The 24,557-nt window shown below is 42.0% G+C and overlaps 1 protein-coding gene and 2 long non-coding RNA genes across 8 annotated transcripts; 1 reads left to right on the top strand and 2 right to left on the bottom strand.

The window, feature by feature from the left end:
- Positions 1–18,363, top strand: GOLM2 (golgi membrane protein 2). 5 transcript variants are annotated; one of them, XR_014162789.1, is made up of 12 exons: positions 1–144; positions 1,426–1,798; positions 5,035–5,089; positions 6,425–6,527; positions 7,640–7,730; positions 8,466–8,613; positions 8,914–8,994; positions 9,830–9,925; positions 11,144–11,302; positions 14,877–15,044; positions 17,009–17,202; positions 17,873–18,363. XR_014162789.1 is itself a non-coding variant. In XM_081887868.1 (11 exons), exons 2-11 carry the CDS (start codon positions 1,472–1,474, stop codon positions 17,077–17,079), a joined length of 1,299 nt encoding a protein of 432 aa, XP_081743994.1. In that variant the 5' UTR covers positions 1–144; positions 1,426–1,471; the 3' UTR covers positions 17,080–18,363. The 5 variants fall into 5 exon arrangements, 4 of the variants coding, with proteins under 4 accessions (XP_081743994.1, XP_081743995.1, XP_081743996.1 ...); XM_081887868.1 differs by having other exon boundaries at positions 17,009–18,363; XM_081887869.1 differs by having other exon boundaries at positions 8,469–8,613; positions 17,009–18,363.
- On the bottom strand, positions 6,421–7,742 carry LOC309356439. Its single transcript, XR_014162792.1, has 2 exons — positions 7,612–7,742; positions 6,421–7,506 (listed from the first exon to the last, which is right to left on the bottom strand). It is a non-coding gene; the product is annotated as an uncharacterized lncRNA (long non-coding RNA).
- On the bottom strand, positions 18,101–24,495 carry LOC309356438. 2 transcript variants are annotated; one of them, XR_014162790.1, is made up of 3 exons: positions 23,811–24,495; positions 23,258–23,490; positions 18,101–19,909 (listed from the first exon to the last, which is right to left on the bottom strand). It is a non-coding gene; the product is annotated as an uncharacterized lncRNA (long non-coding RNA). The 2 variants fall into 2 exon arrangements; XR_014162791.1 differs by lacking the exon at positions 18,101–19,909 and adding an exon at positions 20,078–21,456.
- Between the last annotated feature and the right edge of the window lie 62 nt (positions 24,496–24,557).

Here is a 24,557-nt window from a genome sequence, read left to right on the forward strand (position 1 = left end):
GGCTCCACGGCGACAGGAACGCGAATACGGAAGTGGCGGCGGCGGCGCCGCTGCATCGGAAGGCGAAGACGGTTGGAAGGCGAGGGGGGAAAGGCCAGGAGAGGCGGAGGCGCGCGTGGCGCGGTGGCCGGGGGAGCAGAGGAGGTAGAGCGGCGCCTCCCGCCACCCCCACCCCCCGGATAGTGGGATGGGCCTCTTCCTCCCGCAGCAGCCCCTCCTTCTCCTCTCCCGGCGGGGACGCGACCTCGCGGGGCTCCTCGCTCGGCCTCTCTCGCGCTCCTGCAGAGGCGGCCCGAGCGAGAGAAGCCTGGGCAGCTACAGCTGCTATTCTTTGCACGGCGGGCCTGGGAGCTGGGGGAAAGGGGTGCGGTGGAGGGGGGCGACGTTGGCTAATAGCACCTCCCCCAGCCGCGGCCAAGAGGACTCGACTGGGGAGGGGTTAAACTGTAGAGGGGTGGGGAGATGCGGCCAGCACAGCAACGGAGACAATTCGGAGGAAGCTCTTGCACGCAACGCTGAACCAGCCCCCTCCCCTCCACGATCCCATCCCCTACCTATCTTCCCGCACCAAAGGTGGGCGCAGTGTTCGGCTTTGCAGATGCAGAGACCTAACCCAGTGTTTCTCAACCTTGGGCCTCCAGCTGTTTTTGAACTACAACTCCCATCATCCCTGACTAGCAAGACCAGTGGCAAGGGATGATGGGAATTGTAGTCCAAAAACAGCTGGAGGCCCAAGGTTGGGAAACACTGGTTTAGACTGAGCTTAGGACCTGGGTGCTGTACGGGCTTTCCCCCTCTTTCCCTCCTGCCCTGAAAAGCGGGAGAGGGTCCATCGTCTGGCCTCACTTTTGGTTTCTGTGATGGTTTCTATGTTGCCTTTATTGACTTGGCTTTCTCTAGTCCAGTGGTTGCCAAACTCGACCCTCCAGATGTTTTGGGACTACAATTCCCATCATCCCTGACCACTGGTTCTGTTAGCTAGGGATGATGGGAGTTGTAGTCCCAAAACATCTGGAGGGCCGAGTTTGGCAACCACTGCGCCTAGTCTAAACTTTATTTTGAACTGCTCCCATAACCATGGCATACAGAAGAAAGAACAAGCTAGGCAGTCCCCTCTCCATGCACTGGCAAGCCACTACAGTAACCTGTGTGCAGACTAAAAAAAGTCAAATTTCAGAATCATCCTTCTATTTTATTAAGAGCTGGTTTTGGGAATTAGGAGGTAGTTGCCTTCTCTCCTATGTTAAATAAATGCTTTAGATTATTTCCCAGTATGCCTTAAGATTTGTATACATGCAATGGAAGCTGAACACAGCCCAGTCAATGATTCTGTGTATTCCCATTTTTTATATTTTGTTTCTGAAAAGTTGGTGGGGTTTTTGTTTTCTTTCTCTACTTGTGCTGACTTGGGTACTTTCTTTCCAGGTAGGTGCAGGGAGAAGCTGAAGCGCCCCCCTCCCCAGCCTCCCCCATGGTGGGGTTTGGGGCCAACCGGAGGGGGGGCCGTCTCCCTTCGTTCCTCTTTGTTGCCTTGCTGCTAGTCATTGCCGTCCTTGCCTTCAATTACTGGACTACCTCATCCCGCCAAACGGTCCTGCAGGAGGAGGTGGCAGAGTTGCAGGGCCAGGCCAAGCGCAGTGATGTTGCCAGGGGGCGCTTGGAGAAGAGGAACTCTGAGCTCTTGCTCCAGGGGGAGCTGCACAAGAAACAGCTGGAGCAGAAGGAAGCTGAGCACAGCCAGCTGAGCAACCAACTGCAAGCCAGGGAAGGCCAGATAAGGAAGTGTGAAGAGAGCAGGGTGAGGTGGCATTGCATATGATGGTTGCTTGTGTCTATTTTATGCTGTCTAGTACTGTATATTCCAAACAGCATGTCCGAAACTAACTGGTCGCCAGCTGCCTTTTGTGAGAGCAAGGGCAGCTGTTATCAACCATTGAGCTTATGGCTTTCCCGTTCCGAGCTACTCCCATGAAGCCTTTTGATAAGCTGAAGAGGCTCCATTGTGGTACCTTTTGCCTATGTAAAAAATTTTCATGTGGTTTCAGCCCACCCACCCCCATCTCTCCCTCTGCCTCTCCCTTTTCTCCACTGTTTAATGAGGCATATTTTCAGTTTTCAGCTTTGCTTTCTGTTCCTAGATAGGAGAGGGGTGGTGGATTCCCCTCCTCATCTTATTTCAGAAGAGAAGGGGTGTGCATGGGTGTGCTTTTAAGCAAAATGAGCTTTGTTTTGGGAGAGGGAGGAAGGGGGGATGAAATCAAGGAAGAGTGGGGAGGTTGCTTTGTTGTTGTTGTGACAAGTTTACTTCCTTCTGCTTGTGGGCATTCCTTTCTTTTTTACATAATGGTTTGGGACCTCCTCTCTTTCCCCAACCCCCATTATTCAGGAGGAATATTATGGCATTTTAAAGACGTAACACATTTAAGCCCACTTGGTCAGACTGCTGAATGCATCTCATGAAGGCAACTGTAGCCTACAAATGCTTGTTTATATCGCAGAAGTCTGATAGCTTGTTGCTTTATTGTGTTGAATCTCTTAAGACTGGAGTCCCATTAGCTGTATTTACACAAGAAAACACTCTTGAGTGGACATGGCATCCATCAAGAGAGAGAGAAAAGATGGTGCTTACATTAATCTTTTAATTGGCTGGGAGTAATGAGCCAATTTGTCCAAATGTCTCTAAAGCCTTGGTTTTCATAGATTATTCCCTATTCCCAGGATGTGTCAGATCACTTCATTGTTCCAGCTGCCAACACTTTCATTGTGTGATCACATAGAAATAATTATGTGGCAGCAGAATGCTTTATCAATCAAGGCCATATTCCAAATGTGAATGCCTGGGTAGTACATTAATATCTGACCTCCAGGTACAAATGGTATCGAAGGTCAGAAGAAGTATCCTGGGATTAACATTGCAGCCTAATTAATGTAAGGCAGGCATGTTCAACATGCAGATCGCGATCTACTGGTAGATCATGGGGTTTCCCAGGTTGATCGCCGCCACCCCCCCCCCCACAAAAAAGCTCAACAACTCTGGTCCATCCTCCAGTGACAATGGGTAGGTCATTGCCAGTTTTTTTTTAATACTGTGAGTAGATCTCAGTCTCTTGGAAGTTGGACATCCCTGATGTAAGGTAATGCTTGTTAAATCATATTGACATAGCAACTAATGTGCAGGCACTCTAGGTGGGGAGGCTGATTACCATGACATTTTTGGGACCAGAATGATGTGTGACTTCCTGCAAGAGTGGCAGGAGAAGTGTGACTCTGTGATCCTCCTGGATATGCAGCACCTTTTGAAACTGTTGAGCACAGAAGACTGGCTCTTTGGGTTTGGAGTGCAGTGGTTCCTCTCCTCTTTTCAGGAGCGGAAGGTAGCCTTGGGAGACTTCTGATGGACCCCATGGCAGTTGATCTGTGGGTTCCATTCTGCCCACAGTGCTACTAGCCATGCAGATTCTCAGCCAATGTCTGGCCACTGTAATAGGCTGGAGGAGGGGGAATAAATTAAAGGTGACTTCGAATAAGATGACGGTGCTGTGGCTTGGTGGTTTCTGAGTTCATGAATTAGCACAGGGCAGTCTAACTTTTCATACCAAGTGGGCTGCAAGAGTACTTCAACATGGAACCTGCTGGCCGCACACTGTGCGGGTGGGGTGGGGTGCATGCCCAAAATCTTATGCCCCCCGCAGCCCTCACATTGCCTTCCCAAAGCTGGGAAAGTTCTCACCAGGATTTGAGAAGGTGGGAGGACTCCAGGAATCTGCCAGAGCCTTCACACCTCCTTTCCAAAGCCCAGCACCTCTGCCTGGGCTTTGGGAAGGCAGCATGAAAACAGTTGGGGAGGGCATAAAATGTTGCTGATGGACGGCTCTTGTGCAACACATTGGACCATTCTGAATTAGGAGAACAACTTTTTCTTGGTGGGGTTCAATTCCCTTGAAGGAGTAGGTACAGATTCTTAAGGGGTACCTCTGGATACATATCTCTTACTGGAGACAAAACTATGCTCAGTATTGTGCAGTGGCTTTGCTCACCTTTGGCTGTTCCTGGACAGTGTTAGTTTAGCCACAATGATCTGTGTTCTGATAACTTCTTGTCTGGACTACTGTAATGCAGTAGTCATTACAGTATGTGGACCTACCCTTGAATACTATGGTACTTGGGAATTGCAGCTTGTGCAAAATATGGTTTTCCATTGTTTGAGTGGGTCCACCAGCCAGAGTGATTGTTACTCAGGTTCTTAAGGAACTTTATGCAGTGGCTGCCAGTACATTTACAAGTCCAATCCAAGGTTTTTCAGATGATGTATAAAACCCTGATATGCCTTGGGACTTAAAATCTTGAGGGAGTCTCTCTCTGTCTCTGTCCTTGCGTGGGAGATTGGTTGGGGCAGGGGGCTCCTTAGCATCCCACCACTAGCTTCTGTGCACTTCACTGGGATGTGGGGTTGTCCTTTTCTGTTGTGGTATCTGTTTGTAGGAATGGATGCCCCAGAATTTGGTTGATACCTTCACTGCTGCCTTTTAGATGCTTGGTTGAAAATGCAGCTTTTAGTACAATAGTGCCACTCACACTGGCAAATATTTCAACTGCTGTTTCTACGATTTGTTGTTCTTCTTGTTGTGTATGTTTGGTTTCATACAATATTATTGTTACCTTCCCAGAGATCTGTGAAAGTGGGGCAGAATATAAATGAATAAAAAAAAAATCATTGATTAATCTGCATTCTAAGGAAACATTGTTTTTTAAAACAATCATTCCCCCCCCCCCGCCGAATTTGAATGGCTACTGGGGTCAAAGTAAAAAATGTTGCTTCTTGTTTGCTTCTTGTTGTCTTGAAGTGTAAATGGATTGTGTGCAGTATCTTGAATGAAAAAGAAAATAGATTTTGGGAAGCCTTTGTTGAAACTTTAGGCTATTTAATAAGCTCAGTTTTTCATCAAAGTCTTGTTTACCATGATCATTTTGATATTAACTGTATAGTCATAATATGACCACTAATTTGCACAATATATATTTCCTCCTTTTCAGATTAAGCTTCAGAACAACATATCATACCAAATGGCAGACATACATCGCTTAAAGGGTAAGGAGTCAAAAGAAAGGAAAAACATGCAGCAGTTAAACCTACTAATTCTGAGAGCAGCATAAAGAAAGTATACTGGTAGCAAAGTAGCAACTGGTGATGTGGATTTTTGGAGAATTGTGAATTGGAAAAGTTTCTGGTGCCCTAGAGATCTAATTTAGAAGGTTTATTTTACTTGTATTCGTAAGCAAAGCTTAAAATTTTGCAACTGTCAAGTTTTCCTAATATTCTTCCTCTTGACATGAGCTAGAGCCTTTCTTTAAAAAATAACATGCTGTGTTCGTTTATCTGGCACAGAAGGGCCATTGCCTCGCTTGCCATTATCCCTTTTCTGTTCCTGCCTCAAAGATGAGAGCACGAGTTCTGTTTTGCTACAAATTCTGCAAATGTACCCTCAAATGTCTCATAGACCTTAGATATGCAGCAGTGTTTTGGTTTTTAAAGGGAGAGTTGAAGTTATAGCATAGGCAAGTGACTTCTATCAGTTGTACAGCCAAGTGCTATAACATTAAAATAATTTAAAGTCCTCTGGTGGAGATCTTACATTGCTATAAGTCAAAGAATTGCTTTGTGTATGCAACAACACACCACTGTAGTATGGTCTCTAATATGGCTGATTACCGCTGGTAATCTTCTTACACTGCTTTGTCAGGTGAAGTTACAAAGTCATGTTCTCACAGAATGGAAGTAATGTGAAATAAATAACATTATTTCATACCCTTTCCAATACTGATATTTGTTCATGTATAAAGGGTGCTGGAGAGTAAATGGCAATGCTTTACAAAGATAGATGCACATGCAGACCCAAGTTAAATCCCCATACATCCATGATGTTGATTGGGTGATCTTGGACCCTAATCTACATTAAAGTGTTGTGAAGATAAAGGGGGAGGGGAAAGAAATATGTACACTCCTCTGAGGTTGAATGATGGGCAGGATGTCAATAAATAAGTGCTGTGGCTCCTTGGGCCCTAACATTATAGTTTGCAAGATGTAGTAGCTGTAAGAGTCTGCTTTACTAAAATACAAGCATAAGATACTAAAAATCGAATGTGGCATCACTGAGACCGTATTATGCCGCGGAGACTCCAGAAAGAAAACTAACACCTCTTTCACACACAAACACACACACACACATTTTCTTCTATTTTGTAATGAGGTTCCTAAACAGTTATATTTTAGGTTTCGTATCACTTGTCCAAGACATTAGCGTATACAGAATATTCTATTTTAGCAGTGGAAAAATAACAATTTCCCAATTTGTGAGGGTAAGTTGCATTTAAGTTATGAAGGCATTATTTTTCTAACCATCTTGACTTTTACACTTTGCCTTAGAACAACTCGCAGAGTTGCGTCAAGAATTTATTCGTCAAGAGGACCAGCTTCATGAATATAGGAACAACAATACACAACTTCTGAAAAGGTTGGAGTATGAAAGGTGAGCATAGTAATATATAAATCTGAACTGATGCCAATGTATTCTAATAATACAGAGTTCTGCAGTCTTTCCAGCTTAGCTGTGCCATGAACTTTCAGATTAAAGTGGAGTCCTGCTTTTGACATCAGCGTCCTATATGCAGAAGGAGTTAGAAGAAAAGCATATTTTAGGACAGCTGTGGTAGGGTAGTGCCCTTTCTGTCCTCACAGAAAAGGAGAATAGTGAAATTTCATGATTTTGACTTGCCTGCTAAAAGAAGCAAAAGAAATGGTGCTCAGAACCCATTAATCAAGGTATCCAAGGTAGAATTCCTGAGGGATGGCAATCGCTGCACCAAAAATGTATTAATTAAACTATAGCACCATCAGTCAACACAGTAGAGGGTGCCTCACAGTTTGCTGTTATGTAGAATGGAGGGAGAGCCAATTCCATGTTCCACTTCCTGACTCAGGCAAGGAATAAGCAAACACAATGGTTTGATAAGGAAAGGTCTGACAGGAGATTTCAATTGTTGTGGCACTTATTCATAGAATCATAGTTAGAAAGGACCCCAAGGGTCATCTAGTTCAACCCCCTGCAATGCAGGAATCTCAGCATGCAATCCCTCATCCAATTTGAAACCATACCAGTCCCTGCTTAGCTTTACAAATGTGCTAGCAATTTTATTGCCATTCATGTGTCCATAAGGAGAGTCACCTTAATTTAGAACTCAAGTCTTAGTAGTAGTTGCAACTCTTTTCTTTTCAAAGTGCATCCATAATATTGTGGTAGAGCATCTACTTTGTATGTAGAAGATATGAGCTTCAGTCCCTGGCATCTTCACTTAAAAGGATCTGTGGACTTCTGTCATCAACTCCAGGATTCTGTGATCTTGGGAAATATCCCTCTTGCCTCGGACTTTAGAGAAACACTACCAGCTGGTGTTGATGACTGATGCTATGCTAGATGGACCAAAAGACTGGATTCATACATTCAGTGCCTTGCAAGGAAAAGAGATACTGTTTTGTTCTAGAAACAAATAATATTTAGGCGGAGAGCATATAAAACATGTGCCAATCTTGGGACAAGTTATAAAATTTGTTACCTGTGTTGTACATTATCTGTTCTGCCAGTTTTCAGTGTGGACATCAGATCAAAGAACTGAGGATGCAGCATGAAGAAAATATGAGAAAGTTAGAGGACCAGGTTACACAAGACCAAAAGGTACATCATCTAAATGCTCAGTTGTTTAAGTCGGTGAAGGGCCATAGTTGAAGGGTAGAGAGAGCATCTTCCTTAGATGCAGGAGGTCCCAGGTTTAACCCCCAGCATCTCCAGGTAGTGCTGGGAATGTCCAAGAAGGTTTCTTCATATGTTCCTATCATTTTTTATGGACACTTCAGAATGGTTTGAAATACCATTTTCCTTTGGTAATTTCCTCTCTAGTTACTCATTAAGAGAAGAGTCAGGATCTAACCCAGGCGTAGGCCCTCGGCCCTCCAGATGTTTTGGGACTACAATTCCCATCATCCCTGACCTGTTAGCTAGGGATCATGGGAGTTGTAGGCCAAAAACATCTGGAGGGCTGAGTTTGCCTATGCCTGATCTAACCAGCTTTTGCTCCACTTGGGAATGGATAGAGGATTGCTTTGCATCCTAGCCTTTACTGCTTGCTGCATGATTGCAGCACCCTTATTGCCATGATAATAATGATAAGGAGGAGGAGGATAATAATAATAATAATAATAATAATACCTACCTGGGGTAGATCAGTTCTATCCATAAATTTGATGTTAGACTTTGTTATGAGAAAAGAACAAAACTTGGTTGAGATAGAAGTAGAAGTGTATTTCCATTGACAACAGACTGAATCATCCTAATGGAGTGACAAAGCACACAGGATGTCTAATTCAAATGTGAACAAATGTGTTTCATAGTTGGTTATTTACATTTTTGCAGCAGGCTGCACACAGAAGCCAGTCCAGTAAGGATATTGAGAGCAACCTGAGCAATAATCCAACAATATTGAAGACAACACAGCAATTGGATGAAAAGAATGTGATTAGGAATGAAACACCTTCCATCAACAATATCTCAGATGGCAAAGGTCTGTTTAGTACAATTGTGGGTACCACTATGTACCTCTTAAGTGTCTTGGGAGAAAACAGAGTACCTGGCTGGCTAGGAATTCCTCAGTCTTGAGGCACAGATCTGGTGCCATTTTTACCATTGGCCAGCGATGAAGTCTTGGAGAAAGTTGCCTGCCTTTGCAGCTAGCTCACTGAGGGAGATGTATTGCTTTTTGTTCAGCAACTATGATCTACTACCTCTAGTCCAGTCCCTGTAACAATTCTGAATCCACTTAGAACTTAAAAGTAAGGAGAGAAATTTCTTCTTGTCTTGACAGAGAAAATGAAACCAGGAGATGATGCAGGCATGCCTGGTATAGAAGAGAATGACGCTGCTAAAGCTGAAGATACACTCACTGGTTAGCAAAGCTATACATATTTTACTACTACTACTACTACTACTACTATTTCTAAGTAATCTAAAATCTATTATTTTTTATAATTCTGAAATACCCATTTCCTCCCTCAGCAGTTTGTGTGTTTTTTTAGATAGGTTACTGATTTCAACTCCAGAGAAAGGGCTAGCTATGTCAGATTTCAGTTTGTTGTCAAAGGTGACCAAGGTAGTTGAGGACTTGCCTGAAGGGGGGTGAAGTGCTATTGGCTAAAGCAGTTATCAGATGTGAAATAAAAAGACAGATGCTGCACCAGAATCTCTGGATTCCCTGTTGTCTTGATTCTTAGTATAAACTGGAAGAATTAGTTGCCACTGATTCTTGCTCATCAATTAGAAGTATAAATAGGGAGAGGGAGCTTTCTTCTTCTTTTTTTGCAACCCTGCAAAATTGCACTTAACTCTTCTCGGCATGTGAATGCTAGCAAATGCTGCCCTGACAAAACATTTCAAACTGGTGAAAACACAAACTTTTGTTATAGTATACTGGATTCTGGCCCTTACAGGAAAGCCCCTGCTTCTGTATAGCTTATCTTGAAAATAGAGAAGAGCTTCTGGCAACAACTGCATTTGTACTAATCTTGGTTCACTTGTCAGAAATCAGCCCTTTGCAGAGCATAAATTAATAATAATAATAATATTTATACCCCGCCCATCTGGCTAGGTTTCCGCAGCCACTCTGGGCGGCTTCCAACAGAACATATCAGTTCTCTTTTTGAACAGTACGCTCAGTGGTTGCCTTAGGATGTGCCATTGGTACTAGTAGATCAGTGAGTCATAGCGTGATTTTGTTTGTTTAGCTTTGAAGAAGCCACTTGTTTCAGCTTCTCAGAATGAACCTCAACCCAATGGAAATCTTCCAACAGAAAAGCCCCATGCTCCAAATCTGGCTCAAGGTAAGAAGTCCCTGGTGTATCTTTAAAACACGAGTAAATATTCTCCTTCAGTGAAGGGCGTTCTAAAGCAGGTTATCCTTCACTCTCTTATGGCGGAATGGTCACTAGTTCTTCCCCAGCCTGCTAAGAGTCAACGGGGAGGACCGCCGGCTCCCTCGGCCAATAAAGCGAGATGAGCGCCGCAACCCCAGAGTCGTCTGCAACTGGGCCTAATGGTCAGGAGTCCCTTTACCTTTAAGTTATACGTACAGTAGACTTGTTGAAATAAATGGTCTTAAGAGAAAAAAAGTTGTTCTCAGTCTGGCCTCTCCTTTAGTCTTTATGCAGAGCCAAGGTGAATGTGATCTAAAACTTATTTAGGAGTGTTTAAAACCACCACCTTCCTTCTCTGTTTCTCAAGTTTAGCAAAGACATTACAAAGCAGACATTATTTAGGAATTAGAGGCATGAAGGTATACATGTGGGCAGCTTTTATTTGTAAAGTGAGCAATCCCAGGGAACAGAGAGGCGATAATCACCAGAGAGTGGAAGCAAATACTGACAAGGTTAATTTAACTTGTAAAAGGGCTGAAGTTAATCCAGTTTGTTCCCAATGTGGGGCAGGGGCAATTTGATTTTTAAGGGGGGGGGCAATTCAAGAATGGGTTATTAACAGTGAATGGCCTTTTAGGCTTCCTCCACTTGAATAGGAGTTCACTTTTTGAATAATAAGAATTATATGTCCCGGGGGATGGGGGGTGTCAGGATTTTAAAGATACTTAGGTGGGGCATGGCCAAAAAAAGGTTGGAAACCAGTGCTGTCCCCACACCATGCATTAAATTAAAGAATGGACAAAGTGGTTTGAGTGACACAAGTGGTCACTAGACTTGGTAAGAAAGTAGCGTCCAGGCATGGAGAAAGCCTGATGCTTCCAATGATGTATTTGCAGCATTCCTCTTAAGCTTTTAAAAGAAGTGTGACCAAAGTATCAATAGCCGATAATGGATGATGCTCCTTCTTCCCCTTTCTCTGCCTTGACTACTGAGAAAATGAAAGCACAGGTGTCAGCAATGTTTGGAGAAAAATCCGTCATGAGGTTTAAAACACACACACACAAACAAAAATAATACCAGGGGATCCCTTGCCCTTCAAAAAGGACTTAATTCATAAGCTGCTTTTCCTTGTGCCTGAACAGTGCAAATAGTCAAAGTGCTTTAATTGTTTTTGTGCGCTTCCAGGTGTAAACAGTAACCAGGATGGAAATGCTGACATCATAAAGCAGATCCCACCAAATCCTCTTCAGCATTTGATTCCTGATCACGTCTTAGATAATCAGAAAGCTGAAAAAGAACATTTAAAAAAGGACAGAATCAGTGACTTCCAAAGAATGAAGCAAAGTAAGTTAATCAGACCCTTGCTCATAATTCTGACTCAGACCCTCACTCATAATTGAAGCAACACATTAAAACCGAAGTGTGGATTTTCTAGATGAGTTAATATTCAGGTAATGTTAATAACACCAGATCTTGTGGATGTGGGGAGCTTTAGCTGTGCCCTCTTCACTACCATTCTCACTTTCACTCAGTCTGAGCACTCTGGTAATTTTGAGGATGTGTTTGATCAATGGAAAATAATGAGACAATAGGTCACATTTCCATTGTGAGGCACTGTGAATATGAGCAGCTTTAGATAGGCACAACTTTCAGAATCAAGCTTGATTCCAGACTTTCTTTCCTTGAATTCTTGTGGCTTGTTATAAATAGGAACTTAGTGTGCTTAAAATGTTTCTTAGTTCCAAAAGTGTTGCCTACTTTTTTTGGCAATTTTGAGGGTTTAAGGTTCATTTTCACCATATTATGAAAACATCTAACTTCAATTATTTCATTGTGTTAAACCTAGAAATAGACTGTCTTAGGCTGCAAATCCTGTTACAGTTAGTGGAGCATATACTTCTGTTTGGGCAGGTATAAGACTGCACTGTTAAACAGTTTAATAAACTCATGGATCCCTTTATTTTCATAGTGCTTAACAATTTTGAATGGCTCAGAAACTGATAAATCCATGCAATGCAAGCTATATTCTAACGCTTTCCCTCAAGTTAGGAACTGCTTGCATCATTGAGGGTTTGCTTTAATATACGTCTTGGAAATTAAAAATAGCTGAGCTCTGATCTTGTAATGCAGAAAAGTGGAACTTTTCATGAGTATCTTCTGTAGCTTTAAGTGAAGCATGGTCAGTTTGCCTTGACATATTTATTTTAAAACTTCTGTATCCCGCCTTAAAGCCCAAGTTGGAAAACAAACGTGAGCCAATATTACAGAACCACTTCTGTAACAGAGTGAAAGATTACAAAGATTACCAAGTAGACTAGCCAGTCTTAAAATTACTGTCACAAGTGAGATCTGCAACAAAAATGTTGTCGCATGGCATGCGTCATTTCTGCCTCCAGGGCTTTCTATTTTTTCCTCCCTTCCTGAGGGTTTTTCAGTGATGTTTTTTGTCCTTCTACAAGCCTTTGGGTTTCCCCTCACTCTTATATGTGGATGGTGCCATTTTGCTTACATAAGGATCCAGAATGTTCCATAAAACTTCAAGAATAGGGGGAATGGTGCCCCAAACTCCCACAGCATAGTTGAAATGACAAACTGAATTGACTCGTCTTTGCCATGCTGCAGAACACCATTGAAGATAGTGCAAGGTAGGCTCCCTCATGAAGGTACATAGGTAATGAAGAAGGTGCTGTATGGCTAGAGTCAAATGTATGGTTAGAGTTAATGGGTCACACAACAGTATCATCACCAGCTCTTTGAAATGGTCCTGGAAATAAATTAAAACCTAGTGGAGCTGTTTCAGCAACCTAGTGGAGCTGTTTACACCTGATTGCTGTATCCTGGGCCAGTTGAATATATAGTATTTCAATATATAGTATTTGTTGCTCAGATTCTATTTGTTGAAGATTACAGTATTTATATAGTATTTCAATATATAGTATTTGTTGCTCAGATTCTATTTGTTGAAGATTACAGTTATGGCTGTCTGGTTTCTCCCAACATATTTGGTATGCGTATTCTCCCCCAAACCACACCATGGACATAGAATGTGAAACTGTATTGCTATGTAAGTGTCTCAAAGTAATGCCCGCCTATGCAACTTAGCAAGATTGTTGTGTTTGAAAGCAGCCTTGGGCTTATAATCTCTTTAGACAGATGCAAATAATTCAAGCGATTCCAGGAACTTTCCACTATATTGATTTCAATTTATTAAATGCTTCCTATAAAATATTTCTAAGCAATTTTAACTATTAAAAACAATAAAAAAGTGATTTTAATTTTTAGACATGGGAACTTCAGAGTTCTCCTGTGTGGCTGAATGGTAATTGAAGAATTTTTGAAAGAACTTTAAAATAACCACAACAAATGCTAGGGATATTGCCATAGACCAAGCCAGGGCTGAGGAACCGTATCCACGCTGAAGACCAGATCCTGATCTGTTCCCTCCATCTGCCGGTCATTTTGGCAGGTGGGTCATGTCAAATGACACCCAGTGATTCAAAGTTCAAGCCACAGGGTCATCTCCAACGCTAGTTATAGTCCCATAACTCTAAGAGATGAGCTTCTGCCTGCTGCCTTTCCAAGAGCAAGCAGGTGCTTATCATCGATCTTAGCATTGGGATGCTTAATGCTATGAGTAGAGATAAGAGATCACTCTTCTCCAATCCAAACATAGCACTTTGTAATCTTCGGCCAGATTCAGAGGCCTGGCGGGCCAAAGATTCTCCACTTTGTACCCCCAAGTACAAACATGTTTTATATGAGCATGAATTCCTCAGTGCACCTGTTGGCACATCTGGCTCTGAGCAGATTATCTGACAAGGAAGCATTTAAAATTTCTCAAATTACTTTTAAAATTGCTTCATAGTTTAGCTGTGGCTCTGGAAATGAACTCTTGAGCCTTCATTTTTTTCAGATCTGCAACGTTGGACAGGCATTTAGGAAATAAGTTGTAAATTATTTTCATTTTATGAAGCTTCTAATTGTTTGCTTCAGTCGTGCTTAGCTGTAATTTTTCAAGATATAGAAAACAGATGAAGCGTGACAGTGTAACTGGAGAACTCTCAATCTTTGAAGTCTTTACTTGCCACTTACTGTTCATTTCATATGGAAGATTTAAGCGAACTTTATTTGCTTGCAGCTTAGTCAACTCTCTGCTGTAGTCCGTATTTCCGACACTCAAGTGTGTGTGTGTTTATCTTAGCTGTTTAGCTCAAGTGTTCAGTTTGTAAATATTGTTATTGGAAAACACCAAAGGCCTATGCAAGTTTTCATCTTCTGGAAATGTCAGTAGCCTTCTTTTGCAGAATCTTACATGGCTGAAAGATAAACTTTGTGTTGGGCTCAGACCTTTGCCCAGAGCTACTCTTCCTCTGCTACTAGCATGACACTGAATCTTACTTTTTGCTCAGGCGTATAGTGTGAGATGTATTCTTTTCTTTGGTTTAATCTATATTTCACTGTGTAGAACTACTTTTCCATTTTTAAAAAGTTTCTAAAGCTTTGAAAAATTCAGATTAGAAAATAGTTACATTAAAGGCTATAGTATACAAACGATTATAAAGCTCAGATCTTGTCAAAGCAACCAAAATATTTTGGTAAAGTTTCATTAATACAAGATGCTCACTTATTCCAAAAAGGCAGTTGCCTTCTTTTGAGGCAAGTGTTTTGTGTCTTAGATATAAAACACTGGAGATTTTAAGGGGCTAGAGATTATAATGAAAGGTCATAAAATTTAGTGCTCTGAAGTTCCAGGCAGAAGGATTTTTTCTCAATTTATAGTGCTGCAAGGTTTATTTGCAACCACTTTTAAACACTTTTCTGAGTTCAGATTCCTTCCTGCTTCTCTTTACTCCGCTTTTTTCTCTCCCCCTCCCCTTCATCCTGGCCTCTGACTATAAATCCTTTGCCTACTTCACAGGCCGGTTCTTTGATGAGAATGAGTCCCCTGTTGATCCGCAACATGGCTCTAAACTGGCGGATTATAATGGGGATGATGGGAACGTGGGTGAGTATGAGGCAGACAAGCAGGCTGAGCTGGCCTACAATGAGGAAGAGGATGGTGATGGTGGTGAAGAAGACGTCCAAGGTGAGCTTGGGCCTTGTCTCCATCCCATTCATGTGATTCCCTCACTTGAGAACCATGCTGCAGTGGTGTAGAGTTCCACTATTTAGCTGCTTAGAAAGGTCCTGCTGTGAATAGACAGCTGAATTTTGACTGTGTCATCTTCTAGTAGTTCAGCTTGTGAAATAACTCTAGAACTTGAAGCAATTTCTAATTGGTAGTAAATATGGTTTTTTCCAGTAGTCTTGAATTTGTACCAGAGGGAGTCAAGGGTACTGTGGTGAAGCTGGTTCTTGCCTATGCAGGGCATGATAAAACCATTCTTGAAGGTGCTGCTACATTTTCCTCCTTATTCCCAAGGACTAACATGGTGGCTATCCTGGAATTAATTTGTGCGTCTAGCTATCAGGAAAGCATGCGGATCTGGCATAGGCCCAAAGCTGAATCTGTAGCCATCACTGTTGTGAATAACTATAGCTATCTGGAATGTTCTTATGCCTTACTAATATACATAATCGGTGGACCTCCATGGTGCATTTCTGTTGCTTCCAATACCTAAGGTATTCTCATGCATGCTCTCATCTTGCACTTGGCATATCCCTTGGTCTATACAGGCTCTTTTACCTGTTTGCTTCCATTGCTTGTGTGTATGGTGTGGTATCGCTTCCAAACCCTAAACTGCCTCTACCAACTTGAAGAACAAAGTAACACATAGTAAAAAAAATTTTGTACTGCAGAAGACTCTAGAAATCAGTAAGAAATAGCTTCCACAGTTCAGTTTTCCAAATCACATGAGGGCCCAAACTGGTATTCATGTTAACTAAACCCCTTTTCTCTCTTTACCCTGCCCTCCCGGAATACAGCAGTTTTTCCATTCATTTCAAGGGCTCTTGTGGAGACATCCTCTCATTAAATTATGAAATGTGAAATACAAATTTATTTTGCATCTTCCCAGGATAAGATGTTATCATTTTCCAAAGCTTCATTCTTGACACTGGGGTTCTAATCTTCTAGGGCAGTTGAAATTCTTTTAAATTGGCCTGCCTGCAAGTACCATAGAATTTTAAGAGGCTGTTTTTCTTTAGTTTGGAATGACGTGCTGCTGGCATTTCTTTAAAAATATACTTTCTTTCCTATCAGGGAAGTTGGTAGGTCCAGCACACATTAAGTGACAGAACAACTTCTATTAACTTACAATCACATTGTAAGCATAATTGTATGTGAGATTAATCTGTTGGGAGACCATAAGAGAAAATTATATTAGTAGTCTCTAAATACATTCCCATCTGAATCCCCTCATGTAAGTATTGGGTGATAATGAAGTTTAAAACAAACTAGGTGCTATCCTTCAAAACACTATATTTGTGTGCAGATTATATTGCAGCTCTTTTTATGCCTCTTGTACCTATGAACAGCATTCGTCCACAGCAGTTGATTGTGGGAGGGTTACTTCTGGTTGGATGGACTCTGCCTTTGTGTGCCTAGCAGCAGGGTTTTAGATTGGGTGTGCATGTGTAAGATGTCTTAAGGTAAAGCTACTGTTCAATTAATTCTAGTATTCTGTAAAAGTCTAGAGGGATATGGAGAACACCAGTTCAGAATCAGTACAGCTAAATAACTTACTCATCCTACCAAGCCAAAGCGGTGGGTAACCTGCAGGTTGGTTTGCTCACAAGCTCCAGTGAATCCTCCTTGGGATTGTGTTGTGTATAAAATGATACAGATACGATGGGAAAGAGCGAATAGGAAGGAAAACAGTGGTTCAAAGCAGAAAGTTTACAGAAATGCAGACCTCTAGAACAAAGGATGTTAAATAATTGTTTCTCTTAGTAAAGCATCTTACATACAAAAATTCTGGATATGCACACTTCACACACCCATAATTTATATGGAAAGGCAGTGAATCATTTGTTCTCAACACATGGTCCTGTGGGTTTCAGAGAACTTACTTAAAAAACTTAATGTTGGTTTGCCTCCTTTGATTCCAGATGATGAGGAAAGAGAGCTTCATATGGATCTTGCAGACTACGGAAAACCACACTTCAACGATGTACTTTAAATTCCAAATTACCTTTATCTGAGGGATTCTGCAAGAGGAAAAAAATCGCAACCGATTTTTCAGTATTCACAGTAAGAGACACTGAAAAGAATGACAGCAAAAAGTTAACAGTGGAAGGAAAAGGTAAAATGCTGTGTATATGTATATAGTTGTACTTATTTCGCAAATGAACAGAACCAGAGATGGTTTGTTCTTTTAGGAGATGCTTAATAACCTGAAACTACGCAAAGTTGGGTGCACCTGGCTCTTTATTGGACTGGGCAGTAAGACTGTTCCTTACCTGTAACCTTTGAAATAATAGCTAACATTGCAAAATAACTTAGGTCAACATGTTTCTGAAACTAAGCCACTTTGTAAACTGGAGAACTTTGTACAGTTTGTATCTTATATATGAATTACTTCATTGCAGGAATAACTGTACAGATGGGACACTCTTTGATACCACAATGTATTTAACCCATGCAAGCAAATTATTCATTTCTCTTACTGTTGTGACTTGCATTTTAGAGACTACATTTCATTTTGAGAAAGTTGACTGAAAATGTGTTTGTGTTTTATGAAAGAACTTTCCTTACTATAACTAAGGAAGGTCTGTGTGATACATACTACATTAATTCTATATGAGACAATATTGTTAACTCTAGGAGAGTGACTAAAGTTATCCATAGTAAAAATGCAGCAACAGTGTAGTAATTTTATAGGATAATTACCAGAGTTTAAATCTGCAAAACCTACAACCAGTATTTCCAACACATAAAAGCTATAAATATTTTATTTGCCTTTGTTTTTACAGCAGTGATTTCAATCTTATGCAATAATAGCCGAATGTAATGGAGAGTGGCTAAAAGTGCAATCTCATCAGTTTCTTCATTCATTCCTGTCTGAACCTCTGATGTGTTTCAGAATTGGAGTCATGCTCAGTTTGTTTCAACTTCAGTGCTGTAGTATGGATTACTCAAAACGCTGGGCATGTTCTATGTTCTTGCGGTTTTGTACTGTGTTTTTGTGTAAGAGGTCTTACTTTGTTTTTTTGTTTTGATGTTTAAGCACTTTCTGAAGTTCACAGAAATGGTTATGCCCATCTATATTCTAAGCAACAAGTTATTAACCCTAGTTATCAACAAGGGCTACTGTGAATAAAGAATTTAGGTCCTATGACAGGGTTGATTGTACTTCATGATTTCTGCTGTACTCAGGTTATTGGTCTCTTTGGTAAGTTAAAGTTAATTTGCAGTAATTTAATTAACAATTTGCATTGAATAAAAAGGAGAGATCTGTTTAAGACTTCCCTTAGAACAGTGTTTATTTCTGACAACAAATATGGAAGTTTGTGCTTGGGCACTTCTCAAGCACACAAACCTGGACACATGAGTGGTGACTGTTCGTCTTAGTTTTATTTTGAAGCTGTAAAACTTACAAGGCTGAACTTGCCTTAGAGGTAGTTTCTCTCCCCCTCTCCCTGCCACCATTCCTAACACCTCTTTCTCCATAAGTCTTCAGTGTTGTACTTTGTGAATTGACCAAAATGTGTCTGCCCTAAATTAGGTGTAATTTTATTAGGATTTTGCTGTTGAAATCCAAAATTTAATAGGTTCTAATAAAACTTAATGCAGTTTAGTGCTTGTCTTTGTGTCCTTTCAACCACCCAGTGAAGGAGGGCAGTGTGTTCCAGGGATGTGCTGCTCTCCATTCTATGAACCTGGTCAGCCTCACAAGCTGTCCATGGGTGAATTTTTATGATGCACTCAAGGCATAAGTCATGCTTCTGACCTTTTGTCATAAAAGACTGCCTTCCCCAACATGGTGCCTCTAGAAGGTTTGTATTTCAATTTCTATAAGCTCTAGTCAGCCAGAGGCTGAAAGTTGTAGTCCAGAACAGCTGGAGAGCACCAGGTTTGGGAAGGTTGGTATAAGTGCTGGTTCCTGAAAAGGGGGAACTGAGGCAGACAGACAAAAATCTGTATCTCAACAGAGATTGATTTCAGCTTTAAGACCCATACTAATTAACACATTATTTGGTAGTCTCATGTTTAAAGAACATCAGTTCTGGGGTTCAGTTTGATTGCAATAAATCCCAAGTAATGCTGCTTCACACAAAGAATTTCACTATGCAAAGTACTTAGGTGTAGGAAAATTATAATACAGCAAAATGCACACTTGTGCAAGTGCATCGAGACTAAAGGCACTGTGCTCCTCCTGTGGTCCATCTGTTGCTACCATTGGCATGCTACCTGGGCCTAAGCCATTGTTTGGTTTAGCATTATCTCTGAACCTGGGCTATTGGTTTTTCTGGAGTAAGAGAAACCCCAAGCCCAGGTTTGAACATCAATCTTTGTCAAACCCATGATTCAGTCCTGGGTAGCACAACAGCAATATTTGCTCCAAAAATCTACTCTTCTTGCTAAACTGTGCTTCAGCTTGTAGACATGCAGTCTTAACATTTATTTAGAGTACTTGCTTTCCAGTTTACAGTTCAGAGCGCCTCTTAAAGCCATTTATTAAAAAATTCTCAAAATTAAAGTCACACTGTAATCTAGACAGGATGGCACGGTACTTGTGTGAAACAGATTATTCAGCCCTTGTCCTTCTCTGGTGTCTGAGCAAGCAGCAGCTCCTTCCAAAGTATTTTTAGGCAAAGGTGGGGCTGAGCAGCTAGGTCTTACTCAGCCCATGTTGGAAGCAGTCTTCCCTTGCTAGCAGGTGGCAGTTGCCAGGAAACAGCTCCTTTTGAGGCAAGGCAAGGGGGCTATACAGCTATATGTTGCTCAGGCTCTGACAAAAGTAGTCTTCCCTTGCTGGCAGTTGCCAGGCAACAATTGTGTAAAGCAGCCTGTCAGGGAAGAAGTAGAGAAACTGCATGTTGTTCCAGAAAACTGAGCTTTCTTCAGCAATTGCAAACTATTGGGACGAGGGGAGGGAGATCATATAAAGCAGACATGGACCAAACTGACAGTCTTGCTACAGCAATGCAACTGAGCTTGTACAAGGTAAGCACAAATCTAACTCTTCTCCTGTACATGTTTCTTGGTCTTTAAATTAATGGGCAGGAAAACAGCCACCCTCACACTGCTAATTTGAATCTGCACTGGACGTACATAAAAGGTGTTAAATTGTCATAACTGCCTCTGTCCTATAGGCATCCTTTTCTTAAAGCAACATGTTTGCTGCCTGTGGTGCAATTTGAGTATCTAAACAGCACATGCTTGCTGTACACAATTCCATGCATGCGAGATTGAAGAGGGAAGGGTTTGTGTAAAAATAAATATTTGAAAGCATCCACTTGTATTTCCTTCCAAACAAGCAATCTAAAAGCTGCAAGCTTGTGTTGGGGCTGTTTTCCAAAATGAGTGGTTTACACATCCACCAACTTATGTGTGATGCCATTACCATGGAAACACGTACCAGCTTGACACAAATAATGCTGCACCATTTGAGGTGCTTCCAATCCAACTGTGGCTTGCCTTAAGAGCCACATCTTGATTTGAAACCTGCAGCCCTAATATGCTAGAATAAAAAGTTAAAAAAGCATTTTGCTTTCTGCAGCGATCAAAAAGCTTTGTCGTAAAGCACCTGGTAATAAGCATACCAAATCAAATTCTTAATGTCTGCTTTATAAATAGCAATGGCATTGCCCTATGCAATGATATGTTTTAAACAGGGTAATCTCAGAAAGCAACTCACCCAGCCAACTTGAAAGCTTTGCATAATTTTGGATTAGGTTCTTTTATGCAGAGTGGAAATGTTTTGAGTGCTAAGCCAGGACACATTGTTGCTCTAGGCAATCCAGACGTTGTGCCCCATAATCCACTATAAATTTGGATTTTATCATCTGGTTATGGCCTACTGCTTTTATCATTTTACTTATTTTAAGTCTGAAGTAGAGGATACCAGGGGAGTTTTATGCTGAAGGGCATCTTATAAGCTGTTTGTTGTATAAATAAATATTGTTTCAAATGGCCCATAAACATATAATTTATTGAACAGCAGAATGCATGTTATGAAATCCATGGACCAGGCCTATAGATGCTCTAATATGCACCCTCTTCTACACTTTTACGGTTGAAACAAGGCATGATAAGGCTTGTGGAAAGTCTGGGCAGCAGCAGCTTGGGTGGTTTCTTCAATCTCATTCTTCCAAAAACCACAAAGCAGATCCCAACATGACAGCTTCCCTGCGTCCCGGTTTATAAACATAACCAATTTTCTCTCACAAACAGCTTTTCTGAACAATCCAAACCCCGAGAAGCGTGCCAAAGCGTAGCCTCCAGGCACAGCAATCAGCAATGCCACCCTCACCCCCATCAAATCTTCTCACATCTGCCAGGCCTTTAAGCTCAATTTGATGGTCTTATCTTCAAAGGTGCGGTCTCCCTCTCTCTGCCAACAGTACAAGAATTATGATGTAGAAGTTGGTTAATAGTTCACAGTTCCTTATTTGCACAGAAGTTTGAAACAGCTGAAGCAGAAAACTTAAAAGGTTTGGTCTATCCTTATCATGACTGACAGACTCTCTTTCGATAACATCATTGTTCTCCAATTCAAACTGTTGTCTTGGTGCAACCCTTGTATAGAGCAGTGTTTCCCAACCTTGTGCCTCCAGCTGTTTTTGAACTACAACTCCCATCATCCCTGACTAGCAAGACCAGTGGCAAGGGATGATGGGAATTATAGTCCAAAAACAGCTGGAGGCACAAGGTTGGGAAACACTGGTATAGAGGCACAGTGACCCCAAATGACAATAAATAATAAGGAAATACACCATAATAAGCTTTGACCTACGCCAAATCGTACATCCAAATCTCAAGAGGAGTGTTGTCTATAAAAAGTATATCTAGCTCAATGTCTCTTCAGCATAGTGCAAGGTCAAATGTGACCCACCACCAATGTATATAGAAAAGAATAAGGAACTGGGCATGTACACCGCAAAAACAAGATTTAGGCCACACCTCCAGTAAAGTATTTATAAAAGGCATTTAATTATGCCTAATTCAATGCTTACTGGGCATAGTGCAGTGCTGAATGCAACAACCCTATGCCAATAATAGCCACAATATGTACTTTGGCCCACCACATCCACAGCATCAGGATAGTGTCCTTTATGAAATGGTACTGAATTGGATTAGGGAGCCAAAATATGTTCCCCCCAAAAAAGAAGGAGCTAAGACTGCACACTCTAAAATAACCTTTGGTCTACCACCAATCATACACCCATGCATCCAGCATTTGGATAGCATTGAATCACATTCACCCCAATGCATTTCTTAGGCACAGACATTTTCAAGTGCTAGTACCCTCCTCACTCAAGACAACCCGTTCCTTTTTTCTGCTATTGATGGTGCCCAGCACATTTGAGCTTTTATAGGCATCAAGCTGCCACTTCTGACAGTTTGCTGCACCCAAATGCTGTTCTGGGCAGGACATAGTTAAATGCCTTTCCACATACCTGGAGGTGTGGAATTTAAGATTTGGGGTGTGCATTGCCCAAATTATTTTTTTGTTATTGCCATTGGAGGTCTTCACCCACTTGGTAGTATTCAGCAAACAGAGCAATTTTGATGGAGAAAACTATTGGGACTCTTGGAGGCGATAGCCTGTCACTCATGGAGATATACAATACATGACAGACAAAAGCTTATTCTGAGGTTCAGGGCCAGATAAACTTTAGTTCTCTTTTTTAAAAAAAGTTTTCTGCTTGAAGTGTGCTTTGAACTTTAATGCAAGTAAGGAACTCGTAACCAGCAACCAACTTAAGCACTATACAAATATTGAATTATAATAAAAAATGTCAAGTATTCAGGGATTCACTAAACTGAATGCTTTCTGTCATTATGTGACTGGTAAAGCTATAAAAGATCAGCCAGAGAGTTCTTCCCCTGATTATATTGTTGTGATTATGTTTTAACTAACAGTCAGATATTTTGTTGGACGGGTGGCTGCTCATTATCAAGTGAGCAACTGACACTATGCTTTGGGGATAAAATCAGTCAAAATCTTGATATACATGATTTTGGCTATGATGGTGATTTTCTGTGGACTAGACTGAAAAGTAAAATGGATGGACTTTCACAAGATGTATTTGGCCACTGTTAGCTTGGAGGCCTTGCAACTCTGCTACTGTACCTTGAAAACAGATAGCACCTTGCTGAGCAGACACATAGAGATGTAACAAAGGACTCACCTCAATGTGAAATCACAATGCAGGATACCTTTGCACTTCATAAGGAGGACAAACAAAATGTGTGTGTGGAAAAAACAAAAAGGCCTGTTTCCCCAGGAATACATTGTTTTAGGCAGTTTAACTGAAGAAGCCCCTTCAAAGGTTTCAGGAAGGCCACTGGGAGGTCAGCGCTTTGATTCTGTGGTATACAAGTCCATCTCAATCCGCTAGGTGGCAGAGCCAGAAGCAGCATCCTTTGGGAAGGTGAAACACAGGAAAGTCCACTTAAGCACCTTGTTTATGGATATCACTTAGTCACCTTTCCATGAATGGGGGAAAAATACTCAAGGCATTAAGTACTACCAAATGTAACGGGATTAGCAGTAGCCTCTAAGGCAGATTATACATTTTAAAAGTGACATAAAATTAATTAGTTGCAGGGATTGTGACTTCTGCAACCGTTATGCAAAAATCCATCAAATATTTTTGTGGGCCGTTCTCTCTTTTAAACATTTCCTTGCCTTGGAGCTGCAGTACCTATGAAGTTGTGCTGCTGGAAAAACAACAGCCTTACCTGCCAACTACACCTGTTGGATTTGCTCTATGCCGCCTTGTCCAAACGCCCTAGGCAGCGAACAGGATCTCGCTGCCGATGGACCTGTTTCTTGCTGATCTTTTCTGTAGCTGCTCGTCTTCGAAATCAACGCAATCATTCCTCATTCTCCGACGGGCGGGAAAATTTAAACACGCACACACGAAGAAACTGCTTCAGCAAGTCCGAAAAAAAGGGGAAATCCTCCCCGCCGCCCCCTTCAGTCCTTTCGAAGCGCGTCCAAAGGGGCGAGCGGCCCCTACGGTAGCTGTGGCCCGCGGGTCCAGAGTGTGTCCAGGGACGTGCCTTTGCGGTCCCTGTCCTGGCGCCGGCTGCCTCCCCCGGCCGAGGTGGTCCTGCTGCCTCTCGCTCGCCAGTCCATCGGCGCTGGGCGGCCTCCCACAGACAGCAAAAGCAGCCGCTCCCTCCCTGGAGGCGAGGCTTGTGCGAGTGGAGGAAGTTCGCCCGAGCATGTGCAGAGTGCCTTGGCGGCGGCGGCGACCAGAATGCATTTCTCTGGGAGACGCAGGACCCCACCAGCGCGAGCTGCCTGAGGGCGCCTTCTTCCCCTTCTCCTCAGCCGGCTGCTCTCCTCCCTTTTCCCTCTTCCTCTCACAGCCGGAGAACCGATTCCCCTCAGGAACCGCTCCTCCCGCCCGCGGAGCTAGCCTGGCGTGCGCGCGCGGAGTGCGCCTGCGCAGTAACTGCGACGGCCCAGGCAGGCAAGCA

The sequence above is a fragment of the Podarcis melisellensis genome (assembly GCF_964234715.1).
Source record: "Podarcis melisellensis genome assembly, chromosome: 14".
NCBI classification, from domain to species: Eukaryota; Metazoa; Chordata; class Lepidosauria; order Squamata; family Lacertidae; genus Podarcis; species Podarcis melisellensis.

Excerpts from the sequence above, each read along its gene's own strand:
- GOLM2 (XM_081887868.1), top strand. The coding sequence starts at position 1,472 with ATGGTGGGGTTTGGGGCCAACCGGAGGGGGGGCCGTCTCCCTTCGTTC. Across the intron at positions 5,090-6,424 it reads AGACATACATCGCTTAAAGG|AACAACTCGCAGAGTTGCGT; the intron begins GTAAGGAGTCAA and ends ACTTTGCCTTAG. Across the intron at positions 7,731-8,465 it reads AGGTTACACAAGACCAAAAG|CAGGCTGCACACAGAAGCCA; the intron begins GTACATCATCTA and ends ACATTTTTGCAG.